The sequence below is a fragment of the Cylas formicarius genome, unplaced genomic scaffold (assembly GCF_029955315.1).
Source record: "Cylas formicarius isolate icCylForm1 unplaced genomic scaffold, icCylForm1.1 PGA_scaffold_7__23_contigs__length_41026272, whole genome shotgun sequence".
NCBI lineage: Eukaryota > Metazoa > Arthropoda > Insecta > Coleoptera > Brentidae > Cylas > Cylas formicarius.
In genome coordinates, this window is record NW_026844352.1 from 38,947,146 (window position 1) to 38,972,484 (window position 25,339).

The 25,339-nt window shown below is 34.8% G+C and overlaps 3 protein-coding genes and 1 long non-coding RNA gene across 7 annotated transcripts in view; 2 read left to right on the top strand and 2 right to left on the bottom strand.

Moving 5' to 3' along the window:
- The first annotated feature begins 2,797 nt into the window (after window positions 1-2,797).
- On the top strand, window positions 2,798-5,477 carry LOC132705196 (uncharacterized). Its single transcript, XR_009619353.1, has 4 exons — window positions 2,798-2,926; window positions 3,783-3,831; window positions 3,918-4,143; window positions 4,195-5,477. It is a non-coding gene; the product is annotated as an uncharacterized LOC132705196 (long non-coding RNA).
- Window positions 5,478-8,335: 2,858 nt separating this feature from the next.
- LOC132705300 (atypical kinase COQ8B, mitochondrial) lies at window positions 8,336-13,873 on the bottom strand. Its single transcript, XM_060675798.1, has 9 exons — window positions 13,654-13,873; window positions 13,292-13,596; window positions 12,810-13,081; window positions 12,541-12,754; window positions 12,145-12,456; window positions 9,309-9,485; window positions 9,051-9,253; window positions 8,838-8,990; window positions 8,336-8,778 (listed from the first exon to the last, which is right to left on the bottom strand). Exons 2-9 carry the CDS (start codon window positions 13,560-13,562, stop codon window positions 8,503-8,505), a joined length of 1,878 nt encoding a protein of 625 aa, XP_060531781.1. The 5' UTR covers window positions 13,563-13,596; window positions 13,654-13,873; the 3' UTR covers window positions 8,336-8,502.
- A 252-nt stretch (window positions 13,874-14,125) lies between these two features.
- Window positions 14,126-16,099, top strand: LOC132704632 (RNA-binding protein 41-like). Of its 2 annotated transcripts, none has more exons than XM_060674758.1 (4): window positions 14,126-14,735; window positions 14,787-15,080; window positions 15,177-15,769; window positions 15,857-16,099. In XM_060674758.1, the coding sequence occupies exons 1-4, from the start codon at window positions 14,590-14,592 to the stop codon at window positions 15,961-15,963; spliced, it is 1,140 nt and encodes a 379-aa protein (XP_060530741.1). In that variant the 5' UTR covers window positions 14,126-14,589; the 3' UTR covers window positions 15,964-16,099. The 2 variants fall into 2 exon arrangements, with proteins under 2 accessions (XP_060530741.1, XP_060530742.1); XM_060674759.1 differs by having other exon boundaries at window positions 14,127-14,668.
- Window positions 16,100-18,093: 1,994 nt separating this feature from the next.
- Window positions 18,094-25,339, bottom strand: part of LOC132704630 (RAC serine/threonine-protein kinase) — a 36,469-nt gene continuing 29,223 nt past the window's right edge. Inside the window, exons 1-9 of one of the 3 annotated variants that reach the window (XM_060674755.1) lie at window positions 21,542-21,881; window positions 21,324-21,441; window positions 21,040-21,246; window positions 20,582-20,945; window positions 20,300-20,481; window positions 19,894-20,101; window positions 19,606-19,839; window positions 19,281-19,551; window positions 18,126-18,953 (exon numbers count right to left, since the gene is read on the bottom strand). In XM_060674755.1, coding sequence (XP_060530738.1) covers window positions 19,321-19,551; window positions 19,606-19,839; window positions 19,894-20,101; window positions 20,300-20,481; window positions 20,582-20,945; window positions 21,040-21,246; window positions 21,324-21,433 — 1,536 coding nt within the window. In that variant the 5' untranslated portion in view covers window positions 21,434-21,441; window positions 21,542-21,881 and the 3' untranslated portion in view covers window positions 18,126-18,953; window positions 19,281-19,320. The other 2 variants (XM_060674754.1, XM_060674753.1) reach the window with 2 other exon arrangements.

Genomic DNA, 25,339 nt, shown 5'->3' on the forward strand with positions numbered 1-25,339 from the left:
TATAGAGCTATGATTACTAACTCTTTGATTCCTGAATTGAATAACCATGATGTCCAGGAGATGTGGTTTCAACACACAGCTCGTGCCACAATCGATTTATTGAAAGACACGATTGGTGACCGCCTAATTTCACGTTTTGGACCTGTGAATTGGCCTTCAAGATCGTGTGATTTAACACCGCTAGACTACTTTCTGTGGGGCTATGTAAAGTCATTGGTCTATGCGGATAAGCCACAACCGCTTGACCATTTGGAAGACAACATTCGCCGTGTTATTGCCGATATAGGGCCACAAATGTTGGAAAAAGTCATCGAAAATTTGACGTCCACATTGGACTACATCCGCGCCAGCCGTGGCGGTCATATACCAGAAATCATATTTAAAATCTAATGCCACAAGATTATCTTTCGGATAAATAAAATTCATGTCAGTCAACTTAAAGTTCTATACATCGAAAAAAAACACCCACACACTTATAAAGTAATGCTGGCCGAATTTATACTGTTTTTATTAATTTCCATTAGCAAGAACCAACTATCTCAGAGAATAATTGATTGTTTCAGCAACATCGACAAACAGATAAATTATTTTCGTCATCATTCTCGGTCTCTCAAATTATTTTTTTAAAGAAAATTACTTTTTTTATACGACTAGGACAGATTAAATTCGATTTTCGATACGAGACATCGGCGCGTTCTGCCCAATGGTGCATTATATGGTTCTCACTTTTACTTTCGTGAAGTCTGGCATTTTTTAAAAAGCAACACCTCGCTCTATATTTCTCGTGGTAATTGAACCGTCGGATTCGTTACCGACGTATCAAAACTGTAAAAGCGTATTAACATTTTTTTTCTTCCATGTGCCGCGACTTTGCCACGCTAAACCATGCGGCAAACCGTGGTTTAATATGATTTTCACGCTTAATTCCTCGATTACCTTTTTACCGCAATGCAGACGTATGAGCCAAAAAGTGTTAATAGTGTTCAAAAAGTTATGATTAACATCTATTCGTCGTGGAAAGGGTTTTTGTTGTTATTCATCGGGAACGACTTATACGAGTTTTTATTTATTTTAATATATTTATTGGCTCTTGAATTGTGATTGTATTCAACAGAAAATGGGCACACTTGTAAATTGGTAATTAAAGTTGTCTGAAAATAGCTACGTTGAGGTCATTTTAGTTTTTTCGGGAATTGATAAATGAAAAATGAAACGAAATAAATTATTTTATACTGTAATAGTCCAACGTGCTCTTTGCTGATAATGGACATAATGATGGATAACTTGGCGTTTAATTTCTGATATTAAGTTGTGTTGTTTGTAAAGTGCATTTTTCTTTTCTAATTGTAGGTTTTTAAATTTGGATTTTGTGATATTAAAGAGCAAGGTAACGACTTAAACATTTGACGTAAAGGTTATTTAAAAAAATAGGCACAAAAGTGAAATGATAAAATGAAATTAGTCTTTGAAAGCTGAAAATTGTAATATTTCAAGCCTTTAGCCACGACCGAGAAGTACGTTCGTGGTTAGGGAAGATTTGGCAAACCGTTTGGTACATTAAAAATAATTTTTCGGTAGCAGATAACGTGGTTTTATTCCTATATTTAGGACGGTGGATTTTTTTCTGATTTCGTGATTTGTGATTTTTCCCAAAATTTTGAGTCCTTGAGAAAACAAGTTTTTACTGGTTCCATCTCCGAACAAGATCATGCATTTCTGGCATATCTAAGGGAAAGTCCTTTTACAAATGATGCTCATAAAATAGCGGAAACAGTTTACTTTTCGCCCTAAATTAGCCGGATGAGGGGGCCAGGAAAAGCGAGCTGGAACGGTATGGTTTGAAAGACGGGACGGGCCTTACGACTTGCTGTGGACGCTTTTTTCCCTGAGCTGAATTCAATCAATTACGTGAATAAAATTACGTTCACAGCAAATAAACTTTTGTCTAAACTAAAATATTTAATTCAATAATCCACATTGTTGGGTATGTACCGTCATTAGCAAAATATATATTATATAATTTATTCCCTGAAATACATAAGTCTTAACATCACATACGTGTAATATCAACTGGAATACCAAAATTATTGCTTGGAATAAAGCGAATGTGAAATGAATTGTATGTCACCATATTTCCTCAAATTAAAATTTATTTGCTGCAAGTAAATCTCTAATTCCCGGCTTTATTTTCAGTATGAGAATTTGGGGGGGAAATGGTTTGTTTAATTCATAGTGCTATATTTAATCTAATTGCACAGGCAACAAATGCAACGATTCAACAATCGACGAATACAAAATTATAAGCTTGTATAATTATTAAATCATTAAATTTGTTAAGAAAAATATACGTTTGTATCCATCTTCGTATGTATGTATGTATTTTTATTTGAATTTCTTGTCTTGAAATCACTCGAGGACCCGTTCGTTTTTAAAAATTATATATTTTACGACAAAAAGCTCTCATTAACGTATTTTCGAAACGTATTTAGAAGAAAGAAGCCAGTAATGAGTGAAATCGCCTAAATATACATTTTAGAATAAATAAATTGCACATTTTTGATTGCCATTTTACATTGAACAGCAATATTCCTTTTGTTTCGACGTTTATTTTATATCGAATCATATTAATGTAAATGTGTTAAGTTTTAAACAATTTTATATTTCTGATAATAATACCTGTTCATGATATTATTAGACACTGATAATTGCTGTTCTAATCATTCGAAGGCGAACAATGATTCGGCGCAAGACGCAAACAAAAGATAGGAAACGTGTTAAAATGAGAACGTAGATGTTACAGTTACATTATTTTGGGGCCTCGCCTTTTCCGTTTTTTAACTCGCGTATTTAATCTTAACAATTACTACCAACGTTACACTTTCAATTATGTACTAAATATCAAAGTTTAAACTGAAGAATTATGCCGGTAAGTAACGTACCACAGTTTATGTACTTTTGCAGGAGAGTTTCGCAATATCCAATTTTTGTTTATCGCATTACTTTCTGCATTCCGCGAACACTAATTTAAAAATGGAACAATAAATTCGCTAATTATTCCGTTCCATTTTCATATTTTTATGAGCAAATGACCTGCAGAGAATGGTGCATTATTAAATTACATACATCTGGTAAGCGATAATGAAATTGTCTTACGTTCCATTGACTTCTGATTGAGTAATAATAAAAATTTAATAATTACGGATCACTAAGAGCGAAACCGTAATTATGAATTCTCATTTATTTGCAAATTTACAAGGCGAATTCTAAGATATCCATGTTTTCAATAGACAGACAGATCAAGGATATGAACAAAGCGGGTTGCGTCTAGGCCCTGCGAAAACAATACTTGTCAAACTTATCCAATTGATATTAACTTTGTGGACCTGATAAATGCTTACGACAGTAACTGATATAGAAAATGAGTATAACCTAAAACCCGTCATAAAACTACGTTTAGCTCTTGGGTGCGAGCTACAACAAAAAACTAAGAGAAAAATACCGTAGAAAATATTTTGTTAATAAAATGCTATGGATCCACGATCACGCTACGGACGCAGACTAAGAGAAACAAAATCCCGATTCGAATTAGCTAACCTTAGTACATTATAGACCTCATTTGATGTAAAAAGCGATCCAAAATGGTGCAACCACTCTGTTAATTTAAACTGAACAAAGCGAAATGATTATACATATTTATCAAGGCAAACGGTACACTATTATTATATTTAATTATGGAATGGGAAATTATGTGGCACTGTGAATTATTAAAGTTGCTTTTCTAGGTTCCACTTTAGGAGCACAACTTTGCGATTATTATTGGTACAATATTAGGTATGTATCGGTGGGTACCGAGGCAGCGATCTGTATCGCATTTGATAAAATGTTTCACGGTTCAGTTCGCATTTTCCTTGCCGCAGGTTAAAGGTCCGATTAAATAATACGTTATGCAAAAAGCAGAATGCATTAATCTTTGCTGACAAGGTTTGCGCGGGAGGTATAAATAACCGGCATGCGTCAATATCCATTAGACCGCTGAAACAATGGGTAGTATGTATCACAAATTCCATTCACAGAGTTGGCTTATATTTTCACTGTCCCAAATCAGCGACAATGAGAACTGCTAACGTAAAGTGTACTTGGCAGGTACAATTTTGTCCGACCATAGGGTATGCGAATAATTATACACTTTTTTAGGAAAGACGGCTGGATCATCGGCAACTATGAATAATTTAGTCGAGTTTTCTCTTTTATCAGAGTATAGAGTTAGTTAAAACGGCCCACTTTCTTTTTTTTTAACTCAATAACGAGATATTGGCCATACAAAATTTGTTGTAACCTAATCTATTTTTGGTGGATCAGTTATGTAAAATAAAATATCAGGGTGTTACCGAAATGGCAAATATATGTCACGCATACCCGTTATTACGATTACAATAAAATGCTTGTCGCGCCACTGGATCTTTGGGCGAGATGAAATAATAACATCGATAAGCAAGGCAATAAGGTTTGCCGGGTTGCCAAATCGTACAACCCCAGGTTCAATAAGTTCAAATTTGTAAAAACTGTTAGTAGTATTGACTTAGAAACCTTTAAAAAATTTATTGGGAACAGAATTTCTATTACATTTCACAGAGATTGTTCTCGAAGTATTCATCTTCATGTTTGTTTACCCTTAGCGTTATTTTTTTCGAAAATAAATATATAAACAAAAATTCGGAAACTCTTGGTTTAATACGTCCATAGGTACAAACTTTGCTAATATAAATTCAAACCGCAAAAAATAATCTAACCTATTATGAAGCAACAAATTTAAACACCATTAATTCGGCATTAGTTTAATCAAGCCAAATTACAAAAGTGACTCACCAGCTAAACTACTTTTTCTTGCAGTGCCGCAGGGGCTTTTTCCTTTAACAAAATTACTATTCATTCATTAATTCACTACTTTCAAAAAAAGATTACCTTTACATTATTATCAGTTTCATTATTTAGTCATTCTGCAGTCGTATCGGATAACATCTCCAGTTTAATGTTTAACCGTGATTTTCTTTACCACAAGAAGTGCGGTAAACGGCATTTGACTCACGAGTTTATTTGACCCGAGCGGAGCGAGTGTTTAATAAACGAGCGAGTTAAAAAGTTTACCGAACGTGTTGCATGCTATACTTTTTCTACGACCGTTAGTTTTTGGGTACATTTTCGCAAAACACGAATACATTCACTGACATGACTGTCAGAACTGACAAACGTCAAAATTCAAAGCCTGGGAAATATCTCCGAAAACACCCGAATGCTCCCAAAACCGTGCGGTAAAATCTCGGAAATGTCCGAAGTGGCTCGGATTCGAGGGAAACGAAACTGACGTGGTGAAGCGACGCTTCCCGCACGCTAGATCGGTGGGTAATTAGGTATTTTGCAGACGAGAGTAGAAAAAAACTTTTCCGATTATAAATTTGCGTGAAATTTCTAACAAAATAGTAAAGTGTGGCTAATAATCCCAAATATACTGTAATTAATTCACACATCTTTTATTTGTTTTGTCTCAACAAAAAAAATTGATATTGGATAAATTTGTTACATAGTGCAGAATAGTCGAGAATGAAAAATTACTGACTTTAAAACCCGGTGGACACGATGCAATTTCTACATGTATGTTTTCACTATAAATATTGCAACGTGTCGACTACCAAACTGCAGGAAATTGAGCAGATAAAATTACCAGCTATTTTTTCCCGAATCTGTGCACGTAAATCGGCGCAAAGAATTTTTTTCATAAACTTAAGTTTAACTTCTATGAAAAATGTTAATAAAGTCGAAATAATAATTTTATGAGAAGCAACTGTAGATCCTCCTATACACGTACAGAACGCTCATTCCTTCATCGCAAATCAAATAATTGCAGATGAAAGTTTCGCCGTCCAAATATATGATTATAAAAAGTGCCAATAGACAGTACGTTTAAAAAACTGTAGGTGTTGCAAAATATAGAAAGAAAATTAAATTTTTTTCTAGAGAAAGCAACAATTTGTTTAAAAAAAAACTGTATTTTAGTATGTAACCTAAAAGCTCTAAATGTAAAAGAATGGTACACAAATTGGTTTAAACAAACATCATAGTTTCTAGTATTGGGGTTATGGATTTTCCTTATACACTCACAAGATATTATATGCATCGCAAAAACAGTAAAAAATGCTAATCGTATATTGTATCAAAATTTAAAGAACAACCTTTAAAAACAAAATTCCCATATATTTGTGTAACAGAAAATTGTTTCTAAAAGCAAATTCCGATTCGCTAATAAACGCAATCTTGGTTAGCGTTCAGGTGTCCAATTTAACCTAAATCAACAAATCACGCCAAATACCAAAAATAATAAGGTTAAGATTACTATAAATAACCAGAAAATTCAAATATCTTATTATATATAAAATGTATTGTATTGTTAAATTAAATAATAGAAAGAAATCGATATGAAAACCAAACTAATTCTAGACCACCCTGTTATCAAATTTCATTCTAAGGGGAGAGTAAGACGTGTTAATTTTATCGTTTTTTTTTATTGTTCATATAATTAAAGTAGTTGATTTTTGTCACTGTTTAGCATATACCTGGAACCACTATGCGGCGATAGGGATATTCCGATACTAGTAAATACGAGTAGGCACTCGATACTTTTGATTCGATACCAAGTAGTTATAGCATCGAATCAATCTTGCGATACTTACTCGGAATCGAAACAAAAGTACTTGGTATCAAATCGAATCAGCCCCACCAATAAAAAAAAACCGAACGCATCAGACAAACAATCTCTATCTGATCTATGGTGACGCGTTGTCTCGCGCCAGTCAAGCCGAACTCGTCCGACTTCGCTCGACCGAGCCCGAGCCAAAAGCGACAAAGACGTCCGCCCTTCATTTTTTTTCGTTTTCGTTTCCCACGAATCCGAGCCACTTCGGACATTTCCGAGATTTTGCCGCACGGATTTGGGAGAAATCGAATGTTTTCGGAGATATTTCCCACTTTTTGAATTTTGACGTTTGCCAATTCTGACAGTCATGTCAGTGAATGTGTTCGTGTTTTGCGAAAATGTACCCAAAAACTGACGGTCGTACAAAAAGTATAGTATGCAACATGTTCGGTAAACCTTTTAACTCACTCGTTTATTAAACACTCGCTCCGCTCGTGTCAAATAAACTCGTGAGTCAAATGCCGTTTACCGCACTTGTTGCATAATATACTATTATTGTAATCATCAGCTTATTATTCCAATGTTATCATGGAGTTTTCTGTTTAAAGTACGTGCTTAGCGTGACGCAAACCTTTATTCTATTCCTAAAGTGCTAAAAGTATCGATATGAGTAAATATCGATACTTTAGGAGTATTTATTTGAGTAGTATCGAAAAAAGATTTGAGTACTATCGATACTTTAATGGTATCGGAACATCCCTATGCGGCGAAATTGGTCAAGAAAACATCGAGATGTGTCGTAGCGACACACACAATTGGTATTGTTTCTTGAGTTTTGAAGTTTTCCAACCGCAGATATTTTTTTCTACTTCACTTCTAATTATTTATATTGCCCCAGAACTAAATTTCGGCGAAGTGTTGGTTCTTCTTAAACTGGGTTTCACCTATCCCCATATCTATCGGATTAAAATTGAAGTGACACGGCCTGCGCATTATACTTCTTATCAAATGTTCCCGTCTTGAGAACTTCCAATAACTCCCTCTTTGTGTAAGAATTTCCAAAATACATATCATTTTCAAGCAAAAAAAAATTGTCGATGACGAATTTGGTATTTTTCTGCATGCGCTGCTGTTACCATCAGGCCATATTTTTTTCGAGGCTATCAAATCAGGTCTCATTTGACCATACGATGGGGACGTTTTTAGCACCAATTTCTTGGATAAGATATTCGAGATATCTTGTGCCTCCACTCCACTCCATCAGACTTTGTCTCTTATTGATGGTTTTGTAATAAATCAGTTTACCCTTTCTAATGTGTTTTTAATATAGGAGACCAACCTATGCAGTGGGCAAATTCAACTTGAAATAGGGTCTATTCTAGAAATATTTATAAAAAGCACACCAATATGTGTTTCATCAAAGAAAATTTCTCTACTCTTAAAATACAACAGTCCTTGTAGGCTAACATCTTAAATACGGCCCTGGCCTGGCACGTGCTGAAAAGAATGGTCACTTCCGGTTTACAACCGACAGGACTTAAACTCGTTAGGAAGTCAAAACCATAAAAGGTTATAAAGACGATATATCGGTGGTCGTCCTGTTGGGTTCCATAAGGTTTGGTTAGTCAGTCAGAACTTATACTTGCCGTCAATATTTTATTAATTAAAAATAAATATTAAACAATTAGTTTTCTCTGCGTAATAAAAGCACAACTTCAGCATTAGCCTCATGTAAAATGATTAGGTACTTATTAGTTTTCTTTTAGTCCCTTACCATTTCATATTAGCAAGTTCTTTCATTTAAGCATTACAATTCATTTGGATTTCTGATACTGGTCATACAAAGCTAAAAATTTGTCCCTACATTCAACAGACACTTTAAGTTTCGATAGGAGTAAAAATACTCCGGAAAGTTTTCTGTGCAGCGAGTAGACTTCTTCGGGAGGTGGACATAACCTGTGAACCAACATTACTTGTGCCAAATCTTGAATCCTGTGGGTCATATCCTGATGGGCAAAATTGTATTTTCCCGGCGTTCTGAATACTTCTCCCAGTATCATTACAGCATCGACATGAGCATCCTCCATGACCTTTAAAAAACCAGAGCGGCTTTAGAGAAAACCAAACATTAGATAGCTTCCCCCTCTACCTTACTCTCGTAGCCTGTCAGGAAGCCCAATTCCCTCGATACATTTAGAACTGTACTTCTGTCGCCTTCGCATGACGCTTTGAGAATAATTACATACTTATCCATAAAATGTGGTGAGTACTCCCTACTTGCACCAAAATCGAGCAATAATAACTAAAATACCACAGAAAATTCTCACCTATTAAGATCATTAACTTCCGATAGCATTTTTACCTGTCGTTTGGATGGATTGTAAAGAAAATTGGCCCAATTTGGGTCGGTTTGCATGTATTTAAACTGCAAAATTTCTAAAAGGCATAACTCCAATACCTTTTCACCTATAAATTCACGATGGCTGTAATCTAACGCAAAACACTGGTCCACAGGCACTCCGTCCAACAACTCGGTCGTAAATACTTCCTTGGTCGATAGGTTATCTTTGAAAATAAAAATAAATGAACGATTTTACTTGTTAGGTGCACACTAACTAACCAATGACATTTGGAACATAATAATCCTTATAATCTGAAAGGATAGCTTTAAATTTTCTAGTGCATTCCGCCTCTCTTCTATAATCTACCTCCCAGGCTAGCTCCCTCTTTGCGACGGTCATCAGATTTTCCAAGAACATTCCGCGGGGAAAAATATTCCACATTTTCATGATTCCACCTATAAGATCCACTTTTTAATTGCTTAATCAAAAAAATGGCATTAAGTTTCAAATTTTATTTATTTACGGTTTAACCAATTTCCAAAACTTTTAAATTCATTAATGGCAAAGAGAGAAAGACAGCAGTATAACAACTAGAAACGATGCACGATGGTAAGGTCTGCGGAATATTGAGTTATCTGAGCTTCTGTAATACGCTTTAAATTGTCTGCTATGTAAAAGAGCTGGACAATAATACCAACCAGACAGAATCTTAGAGAAAAAAACTAAATCACTCAGATCTTCTGGTTTGAAGAGTATCAATATTGAAGGCCTTAGCTATAATAATGTAGTTGATCTGATATCCATTATAGATATATGCGCCTTTGAACCCGAACATCTTAAAAATACTTTCTGAACGGCTTCTATATGGCAGGCATAATACCACAAACACATACTCCAGTCTAGAGCGAACCATAGAGACATAAAGGAGTTTAAGGCAATGTGGAGTGAGTTTTATTTATTTATTACAAAGGTGCCCTAACATGAAGAACTAACTTCACAATTTACAAGGACACACTAACAATTATACCATTATTTAATTAACAAAGTAAAACTTATAAGTAGGTACCTACCTATATCTACGATAAGCAGAAGATAAAAAAAATAATAATAATAACAATCAAACTTACCAAACTAAACCAAAACTAACACTGTATATTAAGTGCGTGAATTACAAAATACAAATGTGAAAAAAAATAAGGAAAACAAATCAAAAATTAAAATAAATTTATAGAAAAACCCTAATTGCTTGATTTCGAAACGAATTAAGTGATAACGCAAAGATGTCAACGTGCGAAAAATAATTATTGTAATGTCTATGTAAAAGAGATATTGGGGAATTGTTACCTAAGTTTGTATTAAATCTAGGCACGTAAAATAATGAAGGAGTTCTTGTTATAACGACTCTGGCATTGAAGGATAGTTTTTCCAACAGTAAAGGACAGCCAATCCTACTATTAATAATATTATGCACAAATATAGCACTGGAGATAATTCTTCTAACAGATAACTTCAGTATATGGTAGAAATTAAGACTAGCTTCATACGAATGAGTTAGTAAGTTACGGTTAAATCTAAAATTTAAATGGAAAACAAACTTTTTTGTATTCTCTCGATTCTGTCTATATATTTATGATACCGAGGACTCCATATCACACCGCCATAGTCAAGGTGAGATCGAACGTAGGAATTGTATAGAATAATAAGCGATTTGTGATCCTGAAATTCCTTGCTAACTCTTAATATAAAACCTAAATTTTTATAAGCTTTTTTTACTATATTCTCAATGTGGATATCAAAACTTAATTTTACATCTATAGTTATTCCAAGATCCCTAATCTGCTCTACTTTTTTTATTTTTACACCATTGAATGTGTAGTCAAAGTTTATATCATTTATCCGCCTGCTGAACTTAAGACAGTAACATTTATCAATATTTAAAAATAGACGATTTCACGGGCGCATATGATTTCTGATCATCTGCGTATGATGCTGATTTAGCAAAAAGAAAACATTTACTGACATCTGCGATAAACAGTGAAAATAACAATGGTCCCAAATGGGACCCTTGAGGAATTCCAGATGTGATGCGGGTCGTTTGGGATTTTGCAGTTAACCACTATTGCATACAACAAACCCAAGGACTCGCATTTACTACTTCCGCAAAATGAGTCACAAAATTTCGTTTAGAATCGAAGCAAACACCCAAGTCTTTACTACTAGTGAAGGCCTCGATCACGACTCCATCAAGGCTATACTGGTTGTGAACCATATTCAACGAACGACTAAAGCTAATACCACAGCATTTCTTTACAACGAACGAGAGGCTATTAATCTTAGACCACATGCAAATACTATCTACGTTTCTCTGAAGCAACAGAGCTTCCTTCCGAATAACTTCAGATCATCCCCAAACAAAAGACGCTAGGATTCCAAAACTATGCTAACAATATCATTTAAGTTAAAAAGGATGGCTCCAGTGCGAGAACCTTGGGGACTCCCGAAAAAATATCAATTTTACCCGAGACATAATCATTAATACGAACAAACTGAGTATGACCAGACAGAAAACCCTCGGGCCCAGAGCTCTAAGCTTAGAGAAATAAGTTCAATAAAAATTTGTTGGTAGGTGAGTAAATTTTTTACAGTAGATCCACCCTGTACAAATCCATTCTGTTGGTCAGTCAGCATTCCCCTCCAATGCCTCCAATGTCACAAAATAACCTATCGAGCAGCTTAGGAACCACTGACTGTATGCAAACGCCTCTATAATTAGCGACATCGCTTTTATCACCACTCTTGTGAATCGGTACCAAATAACTAACCCTCCAAAAGTCAGGAAAAATACCTGAAGACAAGGACAGGTTAAGAATGCCCTCTAGTGGCCTACTCAGTGTACACACACAATTTTTAATCAAGACTGTCTAAGTCTAAACTATAGTCAAAACTATAATTAGGAATTACACCCGAACACTTTTCATAAGTAGAAGCAAAGGGCTTTGCAAACAAGCCAACAATATCCTGACCACGGTCGGCAACCTGGTCACCCAAATACATGTTACTGGGATATGCACTTGAACAAAGTGGTTTTAGTGTTGAATTTTTGTTTTTTCTTACCTAAGTTATCAATATCACTTTCAATGCCCTTTGCTACTCCTGGATATTGTATTTTAACGGCTACTTCTGCACCATTTTTTAGTTTACCATAATGCACCTGACCGATAGAAGCAGCAGCAAATGGCTTTTGTTCAAACTCTAAGAAATTTTCTTTCCAATCAGTACCTAATTCGCCAGACATAACTTGTTCAACTTGCCAAACTGGCATAAAATCAGCCGACTTTCTTACTCTTTCAAATGCTTTCGCCAATTCAGGACTTACGACAGACTCATCCTGGATACTTAGCAGTTGACCTAATTTCAGGGCAGCTCCTGCAAATGGTTACTTGTGTAGGGGGCTAACAAAGTAAATTGAAATAAAACAAAAAATTACTAAACTAAAGAATGATGAAATACCTCTAACTTTACAAAGAGTATCCACAATCCTTTCCAAATTTCCTTTACTGAGAAACAGGCTTCCATCACTGACATTAGCGTCCCCAATTCCAAAGGTCCTCTTGGCATATTCTGTTGCTGTTCCAAAACCTAGACCAGCAGCCAGTGTTCCAAATGACACCATTCTTCCAATTCTTGATGAAGGTACTTTCCTTGCTTTCGAATTTTCACTTAACTGAAATTAACTTGAAAAATATTTGAACTCTATAAGATAATATTAATATCCTGACTTTCTGTTTACATTTTGAATGTTCGGATGTTGTGGCTTCTGATAAAATGTTCTCATTTTCAAGTTTCGTAGGTTGCTTACTATGTTGTTCATCCATTCCTGATAATTGTTTTAATTTGTGTTCTCTGTCCAATTTTTTTAAAAGTTCTTTATCTCCTGGTGCAAGAGTAATAACTGCCAGTGGATTAATTTCCCTTACAATCTCGTGAGGTGACTTAAAACTAACAGAATTTTCCAAAAAATTAGATGATTTGCTTTTAGTCCCCAAGTTTGCTGGAAATATAAAACCATAAATGAGAAAATTTTCCATCATTATATTTATAGTAGCAAAAATGACTATTAGAGTGAAATAAAGCTTCAGATAGAATATGAAAAAATTGGGAAAATTAATTAATGCCCTAATAGTTTGGGCACATGTTTTGTGCAATTCTAATTATCTATTGGGCATGCTCTGATATTTGTATGCAATATTTTATAGCTTACCTTTAGCTAGTAATAAATTGGAATAAACACTAAGTCCCTGCGCAGCTACAAGTAAACGACTGGTAGCATCTTGAATATAATTATTTAAAACATCTGGATGGAACATAATGTCTTTCATATTGCAATCTTTTTTATTTTGTTCAACCACATTACTAAATGAGGAATTTTTAAATATACTGAGAAAGGCATCCCTCTGTAGTTTTATTGATGAGTCACATATTAATTGTAGAGATCGCGCCAAACTCGCCAAATCCTTTAGTGCTGTCACCATATTTTTTAATACAAGAAAGTTAGTTGTTAAAAAGCTGTTGGAATTAGTGCAAATTACTATTAACAAAAGGAAAAATCTAACGATAAATTACCTTTTACATTGAATTTTCACAAATAGAGATCTTATTTTACATTATTTAAAGAATGATAAATTCTTGTAAATGTAGTTATTCCATCATTAAGAAACAAGTCAATTTAAAAAACAATGTGACGTAATTACAAAGAATCGAGATTAAGGTTAAGTGCTTACAACCTACGATTATTGAATTTGGATAGTATTGGTAAAACATGAAGTATTGAGCATCGAGGTTATAGCCCCAATCCGCTTCAAAAAGTGCTAATAACCATTAGAAATCTATATTATCCATGTGATTTGTGTTTTATAATCTTATATGATATGGGTGCTTGATTCGATGAAAAAGGCTTTTCAATGCTACGATCACGAATCACGACAAATGAGTCGAATGGGCGAAAGACCATAGCAGTCTTGCCCAACAGAAATATGAAACGTATAATTGAATTGAATGATATGATTCTGTGGTGGAACATTGCACGCGGCGGTTTAACCTCCGTTCGTTCCCTACAGAATCCTTTGTAATCGTCCAAAAATTTTGAAATCGGTCTCCACTGAGTAGATTTAGTGTTTTCAGTATTTTGTGAACGTTGTAAAGTGATAATCGTCGCCGATCCCTTCGTTATTCCCCGTTCACGCCGGTATGGAGGCCGGATGGGCCCGGATGGTCCTTGGCGGAAGCGGGGGGTGTCGGTTTTTTTTGGTATCGGTCAAAATTGTTTTTTGCTAGTTGAGCAAATATTGGTTATATGTCTTCTTTGTACGTGTTGGTCCATGACCAAAAGCGAAGATCCTCGACGGAAGTCGGCAATGGGCGAATGATCCTAGCAGTCGAGCCCAACAGTTTTCTGTGAAACGCATCATTGAACTTGAATTACATTGTGCCTGTTCCTGGCAAACTTAATATTCTGTGAAATTAAACTTGCACATTTATACAAACTCTGCTTACGAAACAATGTATAGCATTTTTAACTGCAAATCGAAGAAATTGCACCGTCTCGATGAAGGCGAACCGCCAGCAAAGAAAATTCACTGTGAGCGGAGCGTCTTGATTAAAGAGATGTCAAAAAAGCAACTAGAAACTAATTTAACACTTTCTAAGTATAAACAACAACAAGTCGTTTTTATAGTGTAAAATTATTATTGTTTCAGCCAAATGAACAACACAAAGCACTTCGAGGCCAGTGGAACTTTTTTGCCTGTGTTGGAAAATCTTTATGGACTTTGCAATTCATGCGAATTTAAGCAACAAGTGGATAGTGCAGAAGAGCTGTCTCAATTAAAAAAATTAAATTTAAGCAATGAAGAGGCTAAACTATGTTCTGATTTTAAAAGGCTTTCCAAAGAAGAATTTGACTATAAATATAGAAATGTCAACTCTGATATTCTCTCTACTAAACTGAAGATTGTTGGAGCAAACTTAAAAATGCTAATTGGAGAAAATAGGTAGTTTTAAACAATGTTCCATAAAATGTGATCAAAAATTAAATTGAGACAATTGTTTGAATTCTATAATGTAATAGGTAATAACAATTTTTTTAGTTGTTTTAATGATCAACCAGTAAATGGCAATACATCAGAAAAAGTAATAGCATCACACCCAATGGAAAAAATATCTGAATTGGAAAGAGATCTAATGGAAAGTATTAAAAATTTTTCACATACTAAGGTTAGAAAAAAAATTCGAAACTTATCAAACAAAATAAAACATTTAGAAAGAGTCCCAGATGACAAAAATTCCACATCAAAAAAGGGTTCAGATTCTTTATGGGACGTCAAGGAGACGATACCCACAGAAACAACCATTGAATTAATTAAAAGGGAGAAGATGTATTCGTGCAAACCCGAGAATTTATATACAATAAAGGATGGTGTTATTGTAAAACTAACTAAACCGCAAGTTACTCCTAGATTAGAAGTTGGTGGCAAACTTAGTGTTAACAAAATTAAGGAAATCCCAAAATTTAAGGACTGGACTCCTGGGGATCCTTCGATTAATTTGTATTTGAAAAATTTACCAAAAAACATATCAGAGTGTGACATACAACCGCTGCTGAAAAACTTTCCTGAAGATTGTTTTTCAGTGAGAATTATGGATGGCAAAATGAAAGGTCAAGCCTTTGTAAAGTTTCAAAGTAAGTTTGGAATATTTGTGATTGTATCGGGTATACATCTTAAAATTAAATTAATTTTATCCAGTTTAAATGTTTTTTCTTTTGCAGGTATAGAGCAAGCTTCTGAAGCAATGGATGTATTAAATGGGGTAATCATTGGCAATAGACCGATAATTTGCCAATTTGGAAAAAAAAAGATTCTTAATCGCTGTTAATTATATAGACAAAATTTTTGAAATTGTTTTTTCTACTTAATTTTGCAAAGTACCCAATTATACACGGATTGAGTGTGCAGAAAGTGTCATTTTGCGATATCAGTTTTGCTACCTACAGCTGTGAGCCACTTCATAAATTGCCCAGTTATTACCACATGGGTTTGGAAGCGATCAGATGCGTTTTCATGTTGTTTTCGAAAAATATACACAAAAAATAATGGTTCTAGAAAAAGTATAGGATGCTACACATTTGGTAAACTTTTTTAGTCACAAGTTTATTTGGCACCAGCAGACCAAGTGCTTAATATACACCAATCATTCACCACACTGGTTGCATATAAAAAATACTATTAAATACTATTAAAAAATGACTGTTCTAACAAAGAATATCTTTTTTTCACAAATGTGAATGTGCTATTTCAATTTAAATAATCTGGGAAATTTGCAGAGATATAAAACTTGATTTTCTGTTATTGCTTTTATATATAATTAAATACTAACTTTGACCAAAAAATCACTGATAATTTACAATTTATTAGAGCCCATCATAGTCACCGGGAGAAAATATATGCCGAGAAAATTAAAGATTTTTGAATTTTTTGAATGTCACAAAATACCAATTTTAAAATATAGTTGCAATATATCAAATTTTGTTTACTAAAGTATATGAGTTGCATTTTTAAGAGTTGTATTTCAAAGTACATTTTTATAAAAACATGAAAAACTGAAACATTAGCAATTCTCTATCACAAAAATGAGGAATGTCTAAAAAAGACAATTTCCAGAGTACAAAGGGGGAACCTCCACATTTACGAGAGCAGCAATTGTTGTAGTATTTTATTTATTTTGTTCCATATTTATTTTAGAGTTGAAAGTAGTATTCCATGCGTATTAGTACTAAATTATCAAAAAAAAAAGTTTTTCTTAGCAGAATGAAGTACCATAACATAATGCGTCTTGAGAGCTTGCAGATCTTTAAATTTTTGCTCACTTACTAGGATTAAACCTGAAAATTGTGTATTGAGTGTGAAATTCCTAAATTAAAAAAATGTTGCCGTCATACTTTTGGTCATTAAAAATTTTTTGGTGGTAATATTGACCTTTGTTCCCATGTGAAACAACGGGGGTGCCTAACAGTGACTTCCCATTTCCTTACAGGGCGCTGGCCTAACTCCACACCTTTCTATTTATTCAACCCAATATTTTAGCGGGATGTTTTAGGTTGAGAAGGGTCATACTTTCGTCGCACTCTAAACAAGGCTCCTAATTGAAAAACTTATTTTGAAAGACTCAAAACTGAACAATATACAAACAAACAACAAAATACTTCAAGGTGTTTTATCTCAGGGTTAACGTTTGAACAAAATTATTTAGACTTGATAGAATTTAGTTACTTCCCTTAGCAGCCACTGCTTCCGGATATACGTAAAAAACGGACTCGTCTGGTAGATTCTTTTGGAAATGGAGACAGATAGCTGCCCTTTCTCTATCTTTTTGGCGCATAAACCTTGAAGCTCTTTTTCTGATAGATTCTCTTGAAAGTCGAGACAGATAGCTCTATCTTTCTGTAACGCAACCGCTGAAGCTCTTTTTGTGATAAATTCTTTTAAAAGTCAAGGCAGATAGCTTCCCATTCTCTATCTTTCTGGCGCTTAACTCTGAAAGATGTTTTTTTTGGTAGATTCTCTTAGAAATCGAGACAGATAGCTTCCCTTTCTCTCTCTGTCTGGCAGTTAACTCTTGAAGCTCCTTTTCTGGCAGATTCATTTGGAAATCTAGACATATAGCTTCCCTTTCTGTATTTGTCTGGCAATTGATCCTTGAAGTTCTTTTTGTGGTATATTCTTTTGGAAATCGAAACAGATAGCTTCCCGTTCTCTACCTTTCTGGCACTTGATTCTTGAAGCTCTTTTTAGGTCGTAAAATACTTGGGCCTTCCTTCTGTGGAGCCTATTTTAATCTCCGATGTTAGCAAAGATTTCGGTATATCGGGAAGCAGTGATGTATAAGTGGACAATCCTTGTTTATATGATTTTGGCCGGGCACATTCCTTACTCCCCCCCCCCCCCCCCCAATTACCCAAATTTTAGACGCGGCTATTAAGGGACTGGTCCCTGTTTTACATGAGAATTTCATTCATTACATTAAGGTCTGCTAAAACATCAGTATCGTTAGACAAAAAATAGAAACTAAAAACTGTACTGTATGTTATAATTTATTTTTAAATGACATTGACATCAAATCTCTATTACCAGAAAAAGCAGATATATAAACTAGACTATAAAAAGAAGTATAATAATTTTGTATACATTTAACTTGTCACTTAACTGCCAATTTGATAATGTTATATAATCTGTTTAAAAAAAGTCTAATACTATCCTGAAATTGTATACCCTCATTCTAGATTGCATTTGACTAACAATTCACTTTGTGTCTAACAAAAATGAGCCTTGTAAAAAATCAATTATGTAATTACGGCAACCACATTAATTACCTCCATGAAAGTATGCCAAAACTAGTAGATGTTATTGGTAAATTCAAAAAACTATACGGTGGGGAGGGGGGTTTTATTTTGAATTTTACACCAGTTAACAGGTAACATCTGCAATGTTACTGGACACAAAAAAAAAAGATTACTTTCGTTTTTGCCAGAGCAAAAACGCGTCTTTAAATTACTATATGTTGTTGCGAATTTATTTATATTAGCATTAAATATATGAACAAATAAATTGCTTCGAAGCAACAGGCAAATTCATTTTTATAAAAGTGAAATCATCGCCTGCAAGATGCAATTCGCAAGTAACAGACTTTACACACTTACATCCTATGGCCATTTCATTATTTTAAGTTAGGCATTTCATTTTGTTACATGTACATTATTTTATGTTAAGAAAATTGAAAATATTTACAGTATAAAACCAACTATATCACAAAAACACGAATTGTTCTCTGCGCTGCTACTACCTTCTTACATATAAGTACCATGAATTCTGCAAAAAAAAAATTGTTAAGTAAATTATTTTTAAAAAAACACACCAAAAAAACAAGCCTATTCATCATTCAATATGTACATAACAAAACATGATATTAATATTAATTATTGCTAAAAATATTTGATTAAACTGGTTTAGTTTTAAAAAATTCCCTAATTAAATGAAATTAAAAAAATTAGCAAAAATTCTTCCAGGAATCTTAAAAAAATTACAAAAATTATACTTTCCCTATTTAAGAGAAGAAAAACAATTAATATTAAATTATCTCTAAAGCAAGTTCTATGTGTCACAGTTTAGGCATAGCAAACAATAAACCATACTCACTTAGTGCTGCACTTAATTGTCGCGCTTGTCCAAAGCTAGATCATTGCATAGGTCCGACGCTGGCCATGCTACCACTTATATGCGCTGAACTTCCCAGAGTGGATGAAAAGTCTTGAAAACTAAATTGTGGGAAATATGGTTCTTCCTGAATCGATCCCAAAGGACCGGAATTATCTGGTGGTGTGAGTTGGACGCTTTCGCCAGTGAATTCGGAATCAAAATATCTGGTGTCGGTGTCGCTGGTCACTTGGGGTATGAAAGGTGGAGCAATCTGGTTTGATAATAGAATATGAAACATAATCATTTGAGTTTAAATATATCTCACCCTTTTTAACTCCAAATCACGCCAGTTAATACTGCTGAAAAATGGATGAGCCATTATTTGCTTGGCGTCATCCGGGCCTCCACCTAATCGCCTACTTGGATCTTTAATGAGCAACCCAGCCAGAAGATCTTTCGCTTCTCCACTTAAATTTCTTGGAAATTTAACTTCCGACATTAAAATTAAGGTGAACAGCACATCGTGATCTCTATTATAAAAAGGAAGACGACCGCACATCTGCAAGTTTTTCTTTTGAAAAAACACAATTCCCGGTACTTGTTTCAAACTTACCATTTCATACATCACAACACCAATTCCCCACCAATCCACCGCCCTTCCATAATCATTGTCTTCTAGCACCTCAGGCGCCAAATATTCCGGGGTACCACAAAATGTTTTGGTAGTTCTCCCATAGGTTATATCTTCTTTGCAAAGCCCAAAATCGGTTATTTTTATGTGGCCATCTTTATCCAAAAGCAGATTTTCCAACTTCAAGTCTCTGAAATATTTTAATCATTATATGACAAGAGCAGAGAGAGTGTTTAATAAACGAGTGACTTAAAAAGTTTATGGAAAGTGTTGCATACCCCGATTGCGGATTGCTCCCAAACCCGTGCGGTAAAATCGCGGAATGTCCGAAGTGGTGTAATTAGGTATTTTACAGAGGGGAGTAGAAAAAAACATTTTTCAAACATACCTGTATATTATTCCTTGCGAGTGCAGATAAGCTAATGCAGAAATGATTTCTGCACCGTAAAACCTGGTTCTTTCTTCAGAAAACACTTTTTCTCTTGAAAGATGGAAGAACAGTTCACCACCATTTACATATTCCATAACAAAACATAATCTATCGTTTGTTTGAAAGGAATATTTAAGAGACTAAAATAAGATCGCATAAAAATATAACAGCTCGCTTCATCATCTCTTATTTTCAAACCAGGGATAGGTTATATGGAATTATTTCTTAAAATATACTTACAGTGAGAAATGGATGATTTGTAGATTTGAGTACTCTATTCTCTGTTTGGGTATGAGCAACTTCATCTTTTTGTATTATAACCTCTTTCTTTAAAATTTTTATGGCATAGAGTCGTCCAGTGGCTTTCTCCCGGCATAATATCACTTTTCCAAATGTTCCTTTGCCCAGTACTTTCAGAAACTCAAAACTTTCTAAAGTAACTTTTCGTTTACCAGTGGACTTTGAATAGGAAGTGCCCTGCAGTGAACATTTTTCCCACAAATCCACCATCATATCAGGATTTGCAGGATTCATCATTTCTACATCTTCACAATCACTCGAAAGTCTTTCAGAAACAGATTTTATAGCTACCACCCATTCCTCTCTGAAAACAAAATGGATATGAACCATTTCTTAAAATTAATGTCTTTTTATAACACACTAGTTATTCTATCTACATACACACAAAAGGAACCAACCTTTCTCTCTCTGTTTCAACATGAAACATCCTTTCTATTACCGTGGTCCATTGCAGTCCTCTGATAATAAAGGTATAGGGCTTTGGTCGATCAGTTGACATAATCTGACAGCCCTTCACTGTAAAATTGTTAAGTGGATCACTGTAGTAATCATCTGGTTTTACTTTAAAACCAGTCAAGGCCCCATCATCAAACAATACAAAATATCTAGGAAAAATAAAATTATAACATAAAATTTAGCAATACAAAAACCTTTTGTAACTTCTCACTAGAAAAACGTATACCTGGGTCTCCAGTTTTTTATGTGTTCTCCTCTTTTGTACAGCCATCCCTCCTTTACAATGCGAGCTCTATTTGTTCCCGAGGGACCAACCTCAGGATTTGAGTCGTTCATAATATAAGCTTAAAAAGAATGCAATAACCAAAAATTGCAGGAAAAAAATGTAATTTAATACAATTAAAACTCATTAAACATATTGAAAAAAAAAAGAAGAAAAGTCACCTTCCTATATTTTAGCGTGTTTTTTGGCTAGCTTTAGTGTTTAAAAATTAACAATAGAAAAACATTCAGCTGAGTTTTGATTATTCATAATCAGCCATGTGTTATGAAACATATTTGGCGTTAATGCTGTGCTTGCGTATGAATAAAAAAGAAAATTACGCGGATGTAGAGGTCTATTGTGAACAACAGAATCGACATAAAAAAATGTTATTGCGTTTGTTATTATAAGCAATGTATCTGAAATGTCAGAAAAACAAATTTTGAATTCCAGTGCTTGAGGTTATATCTATAAATTTAAAGTAATTTGGTTTCATATATTGCAGAAATCGATGTTGGAAGCTAATCAGTCTTACCTAAATGTTTAAAATAAAGACGGCATTCCGAAATTCTTTGAATAAAACCAAATCCCCATCAAAAACCACATTAAACAAATATCCAACACAGAACAATGAAATAAAATATGAGAATGGTAAGTTGCAAAGAATCAAAGCAACATGCGATCATTGATATTTTAGGCAACGGGGATTGGTGTCCAGGATGGACTTATGAATTGAGCCGTATTTACTCGATCTAGCGCCAAACAAAGCGCCCAAAGATATTCCATTCGAGTCACCGAGTCCTGACGTCATCAAGAGATTGCTTTAAGGCTTCATGCGCGAAATGGTTACGCGGGAGTCTTCTGTTTAGGGTTTGTTTTGTTTTTATACTTATAAATAACAATAAATTCTTTGGTCAATCCAAATAATAAGAGAAAATCAAATTGTAGGTATTACCCATACTAATAACTGTAAGAACGAAAGCTGTTCAGAATTCAAGCCAATTCACAACACAAATATCTTTCCAATTCACAAGGCAAGACATTTATGTGGTGGATATAATAGAACTTTTTTACACAAAACTTTCAAACGGTTGTTTTGTACATATATTTTTTCAAATTGAATTAAGGCCGATTCTCATGTACGCTTTGCTGTGCTTGGATTGCCTTCGCGGGAAAGCGTTAATTTACCTAGATTAATTTATATATAAGTTTTAAAATCGGAGCGTCATGCAAAACCAGCAGTGGTAAGTGTGGTTAACGAGGCGATATCGATTGAATTGTTTAATATAAGCAGTTGCGGATGAATCATTTGCTTTATCACAAGTGTGTAATTAAGAACAACGCAAGAAAAGAAAGCATCGGATATATTGGTTACATGGTACTTTTAGACTGGTGGAAGACGAAAACATATTTTATAAATATTTTAGAACGTCTCCATTCGGGCTATTGGTTTTATCGTTACTTCCGCACGTGTCTAAAACGCACGTAAGTAGATATAATACCTGCGTTCAACAGCAATTTCGGCCGTTTTTACACGTAAATTCCCATAAGAAAATTTAAGGTTCATTGTAGTTGAAATTGGTCCCGGTCAAGGTCATTCGATCCATACCCTCTTAGCACCAACTAACCGTCTCCCTCAACCCCAACCCCCTCCCGCAACCCCTCTCAAACCCTCCCACAACCGTCACCCCCCACCACCCCCCCAACCCTCACACCCCCATTTCACAACCCTCTCACAACCACTCAACAGATGTGTTAGTCAGGTGACTCACCTTTTTTTCGCGTCTACCGAGGATCGAACCCGGGATCCGTCGCTTGTCGACCGCAGACTTTAACGCCGAGCTAACGAGCATATTAAAACCAATGTGTAATTATGTGTTTGATCTCGAGAATGATGACTCATCTTATTCCTGCCGAAGATCGAACCCGAAATTCGTCCGTCGTTGAACGGTCACTTTAATGCCGAGCTAATTATGTACCGCCGGTTCCGTCTCGTTGCTGCTAGATGTCGTGCGTGCGCGCTCTTGACAGTATTCCTATCAGCGGCTGCGTCACCCCGGCAGGTGACGGAGACGCTAGGACGGGATGACGCGGTGATCGGGAGTATAGGATCGACGGTAAACAAGTCGAGTGAGTTATACATAGTGCCTTAATAATCAGGTACACCCGGTGTGTTCAAGTTTAATTAAAGAAAACTATATACAATAACAAATATTTATCCAGAAGGGTCTTCTTCTTCTTCTTTTGCGTCCACTTTGTCGTCCATAAACGATGTTCCTGCTGATGACGTTCTTGTTCCCGTTCTTTCAAGAAATCTATATAGGAAATACACTCCTCACCGTCTCCCTCTGTCGACCACCCACCCTGCTGGATGCGCCAACATAATGTGTGTGAAAGTTGCACACACATACCAACATTCACATTTCTACTTCTTGTCATTTAAAAGACATTAAAAACACTATATACTTCAATTTAATTTGATTATTTTTACAAGTAAAAACGCGGATTATTGTCAAACGGAGAAATCGTGTTTTTTCTAGAACAAACAAGAAACAAAATATGTATATGTCGCGTTGCCTATAAAACAGATTTTTTAAACAAAACTTTTAGTAAGTGACGTAAGTAAAGTCACATTTCTATTCCCTGTCATTTAAAGGATATTTAAAAAACACTATATATTTCAATTTAATTCGATTATTATGCAACGTAAAAAGTGGATTATTATATTGTAAAAACAGGTAGGAACTGACCAAAAAAGTGATCATTGTTTTTTTTTGTTATTCAAAAATCACTGAGAAAATTAACGAAAACTGAAACCCACAAAAACAAAACAAAAAAAAAGACTCGCACTGTATTAGGGTAAATTAAAATCATAAAACTTATCAGTTGTAGAGTCATAGGGAAATAGATACCGCACTTGACATTGCACTGAATATAGTCTACAATACACATTAAATATATTTATTCACATGTTCTCCCGTCCATGGTTAAATTAAAAATTAAAAATTGACTTAAAAATCGAAAGGCACACAAACGCATATTTGAATAAACACGCTGAACGTATGTTGTCACCAGAGAGCCATGCAGGTGGGAGTCTCAAGGTCCACGTGCTCAGACGGGAACGACTTGACGCACAACCGCCTCGGACGTGCAGTCTCCCGCATGCAATTTTAAAGCGTGTCGACTTTCACTTGACGTAATTTGGCAAAAAAAATTAACACCCAACAAAATTACTGATAGCACACGCAAATATATTTTGCGCCTTAAAAGCAAAGGCGATCCATCCGCCCACTAGGATATCACCGCACCGTAGTCTCTTATCTGCGGTTGCGAGGCATTGACATCGCAAATTGGTTCGAGATAAAGTTGAATATATTGAAAAATTGAATCCAATAGCACATTTAATCTTTAAATAAATGTCTTCTAGATTGATAAACACTTTTTCAAACTAGGCATTTTGCAAATCGGTCGTCTGTTTGCTGTTAACGGTAGACACGTACTATAGGTACTGGTTAGTTGCAAAATTAAAAACCAAATTTACAGGAGTCAAACTGTTTATTGACAGTGGAAAATATAATAAAAGTAGTTGGAGGTAATAAGCGAAAAATATTAAGGACTTCCGGTCATTTTTATTCTAAATATGCCCAAAATATAATGAAAAAGATCAAAATATTTAATGCATTTTTAAAATAAAAATTTAACGAGGCTGCCAGACGCGAACTGAGCCCTTAAGCGCACCTCATTCGATTTTTTTAGGAAAAAAACGAAATTTCAAAGCAAAACCGAAAACACATTTATAATCAAGCGGAGACAGTTTCTTCTTCCATAATCGAATAGTGACCCCACGGTAACGTTTCTACTGACGACTTTGATATGCGACGTTTATCATCGCAAGGACTTAACCCGATCTTCTTTTGGGATACTGTGTGCAACTCCAGTTTGCTCGCTCTTATTAAATTCTGCGATATGTTTTTTTCAGC

Bases quoted from the DNA above. Each gene is read 5' to 3' on its own strand.
- LOC132704632 (XM_060674758.1), top strand. From the start codon at position 14,590: ATGTATAGCATTTTTAACTGCAAATCGAAGAAATTGCACCGTCTCGAT. The intron at 15,081-15,176 runs GTAGTTTTAAAC...CAATTTTTTTAG, and splicing joins ATGCTAATTGGAGAAAATAG to TTGTTTTAATGATCAACCAG. The intron at 15,770-15,856 runs GTAAGTTTGGAA...TTTCTTTTGCAG, and splicing joins AGCCTTTGTAAAGTTTCAAA to GTATAGAGCAAGCTTCTGAA.
- LOC132705300 (XM_060675798.1), bottom strand. From the start codon at position 13,562: ATGGTGACAGCACTAAAGGATTTGGCGAGTTTGGCGCGATCTCTACAA. The intron at 12,755-12,809 runs GTCAGGATATTA...AGTTAATTTCAG, and splicing joins ATTCAAAATGTAAACAGAAA to TTAAGTGAAAATTCGAAAGC. The intron at 8,991-9,050 runs GTAAAAATGCTA...GTGGTATTTTAG, and splicing joins ACAATCCATCCAAACGACAG to TTATTATTGCTCGATTTTGG.